Source organism: Rhinopithecus bieti, unplaced genomic scaffold, assembly GCF_001698545.2.
Source record: "Rhinopithecus bieti isolate Rb0 unplaced genomic scaffold, ASM169854v2 scaffold_7884, whole genome shotgun sequence".
Lineage (NCBI taxonomy): Eukaryota > Metazoa > Chordata > Mammalia > Primates > Cercopithecidae > Rhinopithecus > Rhinopithecus bieti.
In genome coordinates, this window is record NW_016806331.1 from 6,081,808 (window position 1) to 6,094,034 (window position 12,227).

At 44.8% G+C, this 12,227-nt stretch overlaps 1 protein-coding gene across 4 annotated transcripts in view; it reads right to left on the minus strand.

Moving 5' to 3' along the window:
- The window catches only part of LOC108531957 (uncharacterized), a 103,078-nt gene that overhangs the window by 21,377 nt on the left and 69,474 nt on the right, over positions 1–12,227 (minus strand). For all 4 annotated transcript variants that reach the window (XM_017875624.1, XM_017875622.1, XM_017875623.1 and 1 more), the window contains one exon: positions 139–217. In XM_017875624.1, coding sequence (XP_017731113.1) covers positions 139–217 — 79 coding nt within the window. The remainder of the gene's footprint in view (positions 1–138; positions 218–12,227) is intronic.

Genomic DNA, 12,227 nt, shown 5'->3' on the forward strand with positions numbered 1-12,227 from the left:
CTCTCAGTGTCCTGCCTGCTGCCTCTTCTATACACATAACTGTTTTTGAATGAATGACTGTGAGTGAGAAGCGTGCACGGGTCTTATCTCTTCTGAGACAGTCTAATGCAATGGAAAGAAATTTGGCATCCAACATACCTGGTGTATTCCCAGCTTCATCTTTTATCAGCTGTGAGACTTGGGACAGGATCACCGTTACTCCATCTGTAAAAGGGGACTATGGAGAGGAATCAAGATAATTTGTGTGAGTTCCCTAGAGCAGCCCTGAGCTCTGGCAGTTGCTCAAGCTGTGGTAGCTGCTCTCTGTTCACATGCACGGGGCGGCGTGAGGTTACACCATATCGGAGCTGCAGGACAGCAGAGAAAAGATGCAATTATTTCGTGTCGGGGTAACCAGGGCAGGATTTCTGGAGGAGAAGTATTTAGATGGGATACAGAAAGAGGGCCCCCAAGTGTGGTAGGTAGAGATGGAAAAGGGAATCCAGTCCAGTGAGGGAGAGCCGGGGTGAGGAGGCAGAAAAGCAGAAGGAATGGCAAGGCTATAGAAGGTAGGGTGGTTTATTTGGAGGAAGATGCAGCTGGAGAGGTAAATTGGGACCAGGTTTTAGAGGGTACTGAGTGGCAGGCAGAGCATTTGGACTTCATCCTGTGAAAAATGAGCAGCCATTGGAGGTTCTGAGCAGATGAGTGACAGGTTTTACATGTGTTTTTGGTTTTGGTTTTTTGAGTTGGAGTCTCACTGTCATCCAGGCTGGAGTGCAGCAGCGCGATCTCAGCTCACTGCAACCTCTGCCTCCTGGGTTCAAGTGATTCTCACGCTTCGGCCTCTCAAGTAGCTGTGACTACCTGTGCGACCCACGTTGCCTGCTAATTTTTGTCTTTTTAGTAGAGGCGGGGTTTCGCCATGTTGCCCAGGCTGGTCTTGAACTCCTGAACTCAAGCAATCCACCCACCTCAGCCTCCTAAAGTGCTGGGACAATTACAAGCGTGAGCCACCGTGCCCAGCCGAGTGACAGGTTTAAGAAATTATATTTCTTTGGGGCACGTTGTGGGAAAAGTCACAGCAACAGCAACTCAGTGCAAAGATGGGTGCACATTTCAGAGATGGACTTTGAAGCAGACTTTACTGATCTCATTCTAAACAGATGCTATGGTGCAAGCAACTCATGCGTTCTGGAATGTGAAGCCTCTGATAAAGGTCTTGGGAGAGAGATTGGAGTCATCTTGGGTAAGGGTGGGGGTAGGACAAGATGATGTAGGATAGGTTTTTGAGGAGGGAAACTCGTGTAGGGATTTATGGCTCTCACTACCGTGGCATTTAAATGGATTAGTCATGTAAGATCTTGAGTGTGGGCATACGGCTGGACTCTTCAGGGACCCAGGGTGACAAGGCAACTTTATTTTAGCTGAAAAGCAGCAAGTTCTTCAGCTCTGAGTAACACTGATGTCAAATAACAACCACTTACCACTGGCAAATAAAGATGAAAAAGAAAAGAAAAATGAAAGAATAAAAAAAGAAGGAGGAAAGGAAGAAAAAAGAGGAAAGTACTGGAGAGAGAAAATAGGAAAGGAAAAAGTGAGGCAGGTCATAGACAGGGATGCGTTCTGCTCAATTGCCTGTCGTGCACTGTGCTGCCCAAGGCGCCTGCCCTGCCTCCATCAGTCACTTCAGCTGGCCGAGAGGAGGTCCAGGATGCCAGAAGAAGACTATAGTCAATTTCATCTTTCTGACTATAAACAATTCAAATGGAAAAATGTTGGATGAGACCCCAATGGCTCAGTCTGGATGGAGGAGATTTACTCATCAATCTTTGAGTTTTTTTCACTTCTGGGGATTGTCACCCATGTCAGATCCATCTGGACATCTCAGCTTTTTATTTTTTTTCCAAATGTCTTGCCAGGAAGAATACTTAACACATTTAAATGTAAGAAACTAGGACATAGAGAGAAAAAACCGGGTGTTAGCATCAGTTTCTCCCTTTTTCATAAAGTCTAAGTGGTATTATAAGATCATTAGATCCATTGAATAAATGAATTTATTCAACTACTATGTCACAAGGGCTTGGTAGACACCAGACACTCACTGTACAAGCTACTGCTAGGCTTCTTTTTTTTTGTTTTTGTTTTTGTTTTCTGAGACAGGGTCTGGCTCTATTACCCAGGCTGGAGTGCAGTGGCATGATCTTGGCTCACTGCAACCTCTTCCTCCTGGGTTCAAGCCATTCTCCCACCTCAGCCTCCTGAGTAGCTGGGACTACAGGTGTGGACCACCACACCCAGCTAAGTTTTGCATTTTTTTTGGTAGAAACAGGGTTTTGCCATGTTTCCCAGGCTGGTCTTGAACTCCTGAGCTCAAGTGATCCATCCACCTTGGCCTCCCAAAGTGTTGGTATGACAGGCGTGAGCTACCGCACCCAGCATGGGCCTCTAATAGGACCCCCTATGTCATAAAGATGAGATCATACAACAGACAAAAGAACAACAGAGATGATATTGCAAGACGTTCCCCTAGTTACATGTCTGGTAAAAAAACAAAACAAAAAACAAACTTCATTCTCATGAGTTCTTCCTTACAGCTCCCTACTACTCTGCCTTTTCCTGTTTTCTGCTTGTACCACTCATATCTTCTTCTGTGCTTGAAAGTGCTGCTTGAAAGTAACTTCAAGGCTAAATGATCCCATTTCTTTAGCAGTCAAACTTGAATCAGGATTGTTTGTTACTCTATTTTCCATCAGCTATAGACTGAATGTTTGCATCCCCTCCAAATTCGTATGTTGAAATTCTAACCCCCAATGTGACGGTATTAGAAGATGGGACCTATAGGTAGTAATTAGGTCATATTAGGTCTAATGAGGTGGAGTCCTTAAGATGGGATTAGCACCCTTAAAAGAAGAGACACTGGTCCCTCTGCCTTGTGAAGATATAAAGAGAAGACAGCTGTCTACTAGCTAGGAAGAGTGACCTGATCAGGCACCAAACCTGCTAGGGCCTTGATCTTGGACTTCCCAGCCTCAAGAACAGTGAGAAATACATTTCTTTGTTAAGCCCCCAAGTCTATGGTATTGTGCCATAACAGCTGAGCTAAGACACCATCTTTACAACTCGCTTCTAATGCTAGCTAGTTATCCAGGCCCTCCCAGGGGTCAGGCCTTTTACTTTCATTATCTGTAAGCCTCACAACAACCTCTTACAGGAAATTGAAACTCAGCCAGGTTTCATTACTGGCTTGGAACACATGGCTAGGAAGTAGCAGAGTCAGGCTTTGACCCTTCAGTCTGTCCAGATTCTACAAAGTGGTCTCTTTCCCCCACACAATATGTCTCCCAACCCCCCAGCTGTGAGTTATTTCCCACTCTGTTCTTGCCCTTGCCATGGAACCAGGGAATTTCAATTAGGAGACTGTGTCCCTTGGTTTTCTCTCTATTAATAAATGTTTGATTGATTCTAAATGAGCTGTCACTATGCCTTGGTGTGAGAATTACAAGCAGCTCCACGAGCAGATTGTCAGGTGACAGCCACGTGACCCAAGCTGTTACTGTGGCAGCAGCTGTGGAGGAAGAGTATTTAATTATGGAGATGGGAGGAAGGGGACCAATGGGTCTCAGGGAAAGACTGGGTTGTTCCCGGCCTTATCAACTCTTCGGGATTAAGAAACTAGTCTTTGTTCTGTCTCTTCGTATCCTTTTGATTTTTAAAATAAAATGTAAGTCAAAGTTCCTTATTGCATTTAAAATCTGCACCAGTTTTGTTCTCTGGTTCTCTTGGGCAATAGGAGTGATGAAGTGTGAACTATCACCTTTGAAACTCGTGCCTGAGGAGCTTGACTCAGATCTGCAAGCATAAAGGGTTTAAACAGTTCTGTCTTTTGCCTGAGCCCAGGAGTTCCAGGTTGCAGTGAGCCATGGTTACACCACTGCACTCCAGACTGGCGACAGAGTGAAACCCTCCTTTCAAATATATGTATTTGATATATCAAATATATATATATAAAATATATGTGTGTGTATATATATATATATATATATAATACGTGTGTGTATATATATAAAACACATAGATAAAAGGTGCCCCATCTGCAGGTGAGCACAGCTCTGTGCAAAGGACAAGACTCTTGAGTGAAGCGGCAGGCTGGACTTGAGCTCCATTCAGCCCCTGGGTAGGGTGCCCCTATAACCACAAAGCCCACCCCCCACAACCACGCACAGGAAATCTAACGCTAGGCACGTTTTAATCAGTTAGGATTTATTAACTGTTATTAGTATTAGTTACCGTATGTCCACCAAGTCCTGAATAAATGGAGACATTAAAAGGAATTAAGGTTTTGTATCATTATCAACGGAGAGACGTTGTTGCCTCACCGGTTTGTATTCTGTTTCTGAGAGGATCCCGGCCATGGATGCTAAATTCCTTAAGTCTGGTCTAGTAATAAGAGTGAGGGCAGGAGAAAGTGGCACTGATACAAGTGGTGAGGCCAGGGGACTGTCACTCAGGTGCCATATTTCCCAATGTTCAGGTCTGCTTGGAGAAGCAAACGTGGGTAGGGTAAAAAGTTTGAGGTGTTTTCTCAAACTTTGGGGGCAGAAAAATCTGGGGACAGAAAAGCTGGGTTCCATCCCTAATTCCTGCCATCATGGGCCAGGCCTTTCATTCCTGCGGTCTCCTCATTTTTAAAATGTGGGTTGCAATCACTTTCCTATATATGTTAGAGGGCTTTGAGGATTGCACAAGATAATTTCTGAAAAAGTACTGTGAATTCTGTGAGATGCAATATAGATGGAAATTGTCATTTCTCTTCTCAATGTAATTGATTAGGTTTGCTGAAACAGGAAGGCAAGGTTTTGGACTGTGAGCGTACTACGGGTAAGGATGTAAGCTTTATCTTTTCTTTCCAAACTGAACATGGGTAGCCTTCTGTGCGATCTGGGCCTGGCAGGCGTGCCAAGTGCTCTTGAGTGACACCTGCTGGTGGTCGATGGAACCGTAGGGTCAGGGTACACGGGGCCTGTCTCCCCCAGCCTTCAGCAGATACTTAACGATCTCTGTGCATTTTGGAGCGTTCCCTTCCCACTGGTCGGTGGAGACTACCTTTGCATTTCTTGTTCTGCCAAAAAGATTCACACTTGTTGAAACCTATGACTAATTTGTCATACCCAACATCCAGATTTGATGTGAGTTCCCAAAATAACCTTCTCGCAAACTCACCTAAGCTCTCAAAACCTTTTCTCTGTTCTCCACCATAATCTGCCTATGTATTCATAAGGCTGAACCATCACCAAAATTCCCGCAGGAAAAATAGCAATTCAGTTACAGAAAGTGAAGTAATAGTCCATTTTCGTAGTCGGGCTGCGTCCAGCACTGAGACACTAAGAATCCATGACTTCAGCTTTTTCTCCTGAAGCACTCCTCTAAAATGCACGACTGGGCACAGTTCCACTGGGAAGCTAAATCAATCAGGAAAACACGGTGGCCTGTGAGATGCTGAGAATTTAGAATCCACGATAGCTTCAACTTTGATTTGTCCTTCTTTTTTCTAATGGATGTTCTCTTTAGTTTCCATGAATTTGTGAAACACATATTCGTGGTTTAACCCACCAGTTTTTTCTGTACAGCAGGAAAAGTAAGTTTTGTTTTTTACTTAGAAGAAAACCAAAGCCTGGAGATGTTAAGCAATTTACTTAAAGTTTCAAAGGACACATATCTCAAATACGCTTATCAATAAAACGTGTGGGTCAGTGGGTGAGTTCGAAGTCAGCAAATGCTGAACTTTCTTTCACCGCTTTCCATCTGCCGGAACCAGTGAATGGGCTGATGATGCTGTCTAGTGTTAAGAAAAGACAAATGGACAGGGCGCAGTGGACCACGCCTGTAATCCCAGCACTTCGGGAGGTTGAAGCAGGAGGATTGCTTGAGCCCAGGAGTTCAAGACCAGCCTGGGCAACATGGCAAGACTCTGTCTTTACAAAAAATTTTAAAAAATAGGCTGGGTCCGATGGCTCATGCCTGTAATTCCAGCACATTGGGAGGCTGAGGTGGGCAGATAACCCGAGGTCAGGAGTTTGAGACCAGCCTGACCAACATGAAGAAATCCCGTCTATACTAAAAATACAAAATTAGCTGCGTATGGTGGCGCACGCCTGTAATCCCAGCTACTCGGGAGGCTGAGGCAGTAGAATCGCTTGAACCCGGGAGGCAGAGGTTGCAGTGAGCCGAGATTGCGCCATTTTACTCCAGCCTGGGCAACAAGAATGAAATTCCATCTCAAAAAATAAATAAATAAATAAAATAAAATAAAATAAAATAATTAGCCAAGTGTGATTGTGCATGCCTGTAACCCCAGCTGTTTCAGAGGCTGAGCCTCGAGGATTGCTTGAGCCCAGGAGGTCGAGGCTACAGTGAGCCATGTTTGCACCACTGTGCTCCAACTTGGGCTACAGGGTGAGATCCTATCTTAAACAAACAAACAAGAAAAGGCAACTTATTCAAAGACCCGGATCCAACATTCTCTGATGAGGTGGAATTAGCTCCTGGGATGTGCAAGTATGATTAGAGATGTTGATTTAAATTTCAGTTTTGCAATAGAAGAAATATTAACCACCTTTCTTAGTTCCAAAAGAAACTCTCATAAAATATAAGAGTTGCAATTGGAATCCTCATGTAGAATATTCAGGTGTGTGTGGGAAAGTGATGACGAAATTGCTCTTTTTCACAAGAGTCTCGATATGGAAAGCAATTAAGTGGGAACAAGAGGCAAGTCAGAAGGAAACTGGGAGAAACCCTTGAAACAAGTGGTTTGATCTACTTGGTGGCCTGTAACTCCTGCCACCTGAAAAAATCTGCATTTCTTTTCTTTTTTTTTTTTTTTTTTTTATTTGAGACAGAGTCTCACTCAGTTGCCCAGGCTGGAGCGCAGTGGTGCGATCTTGGCTCACTGCAAGCTCTGCCCCTGGTTCACGCCATTCTCCTGCCTCAGCCTTCCGAGTAGCTGGGACTACAGGTGCCCGCCACTACGCCCGGCTAATTGTTTTGTATTTTTAGTAGATACGGGGTTTCACCGTGTTAGCCAGGATGTCTCCATCTCCTGACCTCGTGATCCATCCGCTTTGGCCTCCCAAAGTGCTGGGATTACAGGCGTGAGCCACCGCGCCCAGCTTCTTTTCTTTTTTCCTTTTTTGTTTGAGATGGAGTTTCGCTCTTGTTGCCCAGGCTGGAGTGCAAAGGCGCGATCTCAGCTCACTGCAACCTCTGCCTCCTGGGTTCGAGTGATTCTCCTGCCTCAGCCTCCCAAGTAGCTGGGAATACTGGCGCTCACCACCACGCCTGGCTAATTTTTTGTATTTTTAGTAGAGACGGGGTTTTGCCATGTTGGGCAGGCTGGTCTCAAACTTCTGACCTCAGGTGATCTGCCCGCCTTGGCCTCCCAAAGTGCTGGGATTGCAGGCATGAGCCACTGCGCCCAGCCAGGATCTGCATTTTACTTTACTCTTTTCATTTGAACTTCATTGTATGGACAGCACATAGTGCGCTCAGTCAGCACCTGCTGCACCCAGAGCAAGCTTTAACATGAGCTAGAATGACTCAGAAAAGCCTCCCTGGTGAACCCCACCTGGCTTTGGCCAATCCAACTTCACGTTCCCACAAAAGGCATTGTACTTCCACAGGGCCTGAGCTTGGTCCACCACTGGAACTATCTTGTAGGAAAGATTGCTGGGCTTTGGGTATTTGGTAACTAACGTCTTTGCATTGGTTTCTAGACCAGCAGTTCTCAACTGAGGGCAATTTGGCCCCCTCTAGGACATCTGGCAATGTCTGGAGACTTTTTTGGTTTTATAATTAGGGGTGCTACTGGCACCTACTGGTGTGTCTAGTGAGTAGAGGCCATGGATGCTGCTAAACATCTTACCTTGCAAAGAACAGCCCCCCTCGACAAGAATAATCTGGCCCAAAATGTCAATAGTGCCATGTTTGAGAAACCCTGTTCTGTTCAATTTTCTTTTTTAAAAATTTGTAGACACAAGACCTCACTATGTTTCCCAGGCTGGTCTTGAACTCCTGATCACAGACAATCCTCCCTCCTTGGCCTCCCACAGTGCTGGGATCACAGACATGAACTACTGCCTCTGACCCAATTCTTTTCTAAAGCAAGCAAAGTATAGTAGGATTATAGTGAAGCTAGTACCATACTGCTTTTAGCCTTATAAAAGAGGATCTGCCAAACTCTATTATGATAATACTGCTGTATAACTACCAACCACAGCACCTAAGCAATGTACAATAATAAACTTTTGCTCATGGGTCCAGAGTCAGCTGGGCAGTTCTGCTAAACTGGGCCAGGCTTGGCTGACACTGATGGAGCTCACTCAGGTCTCCGCAGTCATATGGTGGTTTGGCCTGGGAGCTGGCTGCTACAATATGAGTTCACTCAGTGGTGGGTGGGCTGTTGGCTGACATGGCAAGGGTAACTGGATCACATGGTCTGTCATCACCCAACAGGCTCACCCAGGTTTTTCACATGTCTGTGGCAAAGTTCAAGAGAAAGACAGTAGAAACATGAGAGGCCTCTGGAGGCCTGGGCTTGGAACTGGCATGTTACCACTTCCACTGTACTCCGCTGGCCAAAGGAAGTTGCGAGATTCAAGGCCTGGAGGAACTTCTCATGAGGAGAGCTGTGAAGTCAATTGCAATGGGCAAGGGTACAGGGAGGAGTGAAGAATTGTGGAAATGTTTGCAGAAAATCCACCTCACCCTTCTTCTCCAATCCTAACTCACACTTATGCTTCAAAATTCACTCAACCACTACTTCAGAGCGCTTGGTCTCATCTCCTCTGTCGTCCTATTGACTTCCAGGCTCTCATCGCACTCCTCACATGGTGACACAATCATGGGCACAACCATTGGCCTGCCCCAACCTGACTCCAGGCCATCCTGAAGGCAGGGTCCATGAACGCATGAATGAGGGAATATATGTCCTTAATGTTTTATAAATCTGGCTGTAGAGCATAAGAAGCTTGGGTCCTAGAGTGAGAATGCCTCCATTCAAATCTTACTTTTGCCTCTTACTAGGTCAAGTCAAGCAAGTGAATAAATAATCTCTCTCTGCCTCTGTACAATGGGGAGAATAATAGTCCATACTCCAGAGGCTTAGAGGAGTGATTGGCACAGAAGAATCCTCAGTCACGGTAGCATTTGTTATTATGAACACCTCTTTCTCCATTTCAGTCTGGCACCTGGTTTGTAGAGACCTGTGACTTCATTCACTAGTTCATGCATTTAACAAGTATCTGTAGAGCCCTTAGTTACTGGCTAGACACAGCACTCCTTGCTTCTCCTCACACAGTAAGAGAAGCACACGTGTCACCCGGCGATCGACTCCTCAGTGTTTGAATTCATTTTTTTTTTTTTTTTTTTTCTTTGAGACAGAGTCTTGCGCTGCCACCCAGGCTGGAGGGCAGTGGCCGGATCTCAGCTCACTGCAAGCTCCGCCTCCCAGGTTCACGCCATTCTCCTGCCTCAGCCTCCCGAGTAGCTGGGACTACAGGCGCCCGCCACCTCGCCCAGCTAGTTTTTTGTAATTTTAGTAGACACAGGGTTTCACCATATTAGCCAGGATGGTCTCGATCTCCTGACCTCATGATCCGCCCGTCTCGGCCTCCCAAAGTGCTGGGATTACAGGCTTGGGCCACCGCGCCCGGCCGCTGAATTCATTTTTATCTATGGCTGGTTTTACATTCCGTTCAGTCATTAGAAGAGATTGATGTTTCCTTCTGTGGAGGTGACACCGCCAGGGAGTCACCATGCTCCCAGGGAGAGGAGTCCATGCGTCCTTTCTTTCCAGGCCTGACTCATGAGGGAGACGTTGCCTGGGCTGTTGAATTCCTATAGATCACAGAGACAATGAGGAGAACTCTGTAGGAAGGAGATTTTAGCAAGCTTGAGAGCTGAATTCGGTGTGTTGCTATAACATTTTGGGAACTCTTAAAATAAGACACGTACGATTTCAGACAGATTTTTAAATGGCAGCATAAAATAGCTGCTTCTGCCGTAGACTGGTTTTTGTGGGTTTTATAACCAGAAAAAATTAGAAGATGGCTCATGAATAATACACTGACTCAGTTCTGGGTGTCGCAGTGCCCTCACAGTGTGACTGTGTCTACTGCTTTTAATATCCTGCAGATTGACCGGGTGTCTCTCACTTAGCAGGTCTCAGCAGAAATGGAATCTGGCAGGAGGATGGCATCACCAGCTTCTTCCAGGTTCCAAGTTGCCAAGTCAGATGACTCTTGCTTGGCCTTGAAATTGTTCTCTTTCTTAGAGGTTTCAGGTTAGAATTGAATACTTCTGAAACACTTACAGGAGATCCTAGGTGTCTGGTGTAAGCTGGATTGCACAAGTAGAAATTTGGAAAAAACTCAGCCTAAAGTGGATTTGCATTTTCATGGCCCATCTCAGGGAATTTACTGTAATGTTATTGTTGCCAAACACCTGTGTCCATACTAATATTTTTTTAGTCTCTAAAATACTTTTGTATTACACAATCAGAAGAATATAATTTAGCCTTGATTATACTGGCTTTGAACATATATTTGAACATTTCCATGTGAATTAGTCTTGCTTTCAAATTAAGGATTTAGATTTTTGAGTAAAAGTCCATGTCTCATGTTTACATTTTTTCCTCCACAATCCCTAGCACCAAGCTGGAAACATATCACTTGATTCCTACCTGTCAGTTGTCACAAACAGGGAGCTCACAAACTTGTTTAGTGTGGCTATTTTTTTGTTTGTTTGTTTATCTTATTTTGTACCAGTGCAACGTGGAAACAGGCAGTATAATTAGATAGGTATTACCCTGGTTCATAATATAAGCAGCCTAACATGGGATGAGGCCTCTATATGTTTACGTGGCCTTCCCTAGGAATTTGGGTTTCCACCAGTGCTCAAAGCTCATTTGCTTGGAGTTTTCTTTCCATTACCCATTCTCTAAGTCCTGCCCTTATTTCAAGGTACAATTCTAGTTCTATCTTCCCTGTGAAATCTTCCTGACGTGGCTCTTATAAGAGTCTCCCCTCTCCTGAGCACATCCACCATCTCCCCTCAGTTTTTTTGTTCTATAGGCATTTGTCCTGGCCAATTAAGTTGTAGATCCTTTTCAAGCAGGCTTTGAGTTAATATGGCTTTGTAGTCTCCTGACGACCTGTGCAGAGTAGGTGTTAATAGGCATTTGTAGGCAAGTAAGAGTGGTGCTCCGAGAGGCAGTCATTTATCTTGGGCACTTTCCTGAAAGGACTAGGCCAATCTTATAGCCACATTGCTCTTGCCCAAATCTCCATTTACCGTTGATTACAGCCACAGATCTCTTTTTATCTTTTTTTCATCCTGATATTCTTTGTCATCATTAAAGATAGTACAAGCCTCCAAACCTTGACTCTTTCCCTGTATGGTCTCCAAAAGACTTTGTTTGTTTGTTTAGCATCTGTCTGCATTTTTTCCTTAGCTAACTGTTTTCCCGAATTAGTTCAATTTCAGGAGACAGACTGCAGGAAGAACAGTATTAGACACATCTAGTAGTGTCATGTTTCTTAACTTAACAGATAATTATTCAGCACGTATTCTGTGCATTGCGCTGAGTAACACCACTGGCAATTTATGACTCCTGTTCTAAGGAGCTTTCAGTCCGGTTGAAGAAATCCTACACACACACATGCAAAATACATGCATAAATCAAGACACTACGAACAGTACTTAAATGTCAGTAAGCGCTACAAATTCCAAGGAGGGAGATGTCTCTAAAGAGTGGGGGAAGATTTAAGGAGGAGACAGAGCTATTCTGGGCCGGGAGGATGAGTGGAATTTGTAGAAGTGAAACGGAGCAGGAAAGAGGCACCAGAGCAGGGGGACAATCTGGAGGGGGAAGACTTGAAACCTCGGGGTCGCAGGTAATCTGACACTTAACTGTTACGTCCATGGACAGTCTATGAAAATGTCTGGTGCACAGTAGGTGATAAATCATCGCTTGTTTGTTTTATAGAAACTGTCAAAAGTGGACAAAACATGGGAATAGGGCAGTCTAATGTGGATTTAGAGGGAGTGATGGGACATGGGATGGGAGTGTCAGGTTCCACTCACCTACAACTGTTCCTGGATTAGTACTAGACTTGGAAGGATTAAATGTCTAGATAAGCATTTGCACTTCAAGCAGTAGACTGGGATGCAGAGGGCAGCACTGATGATGC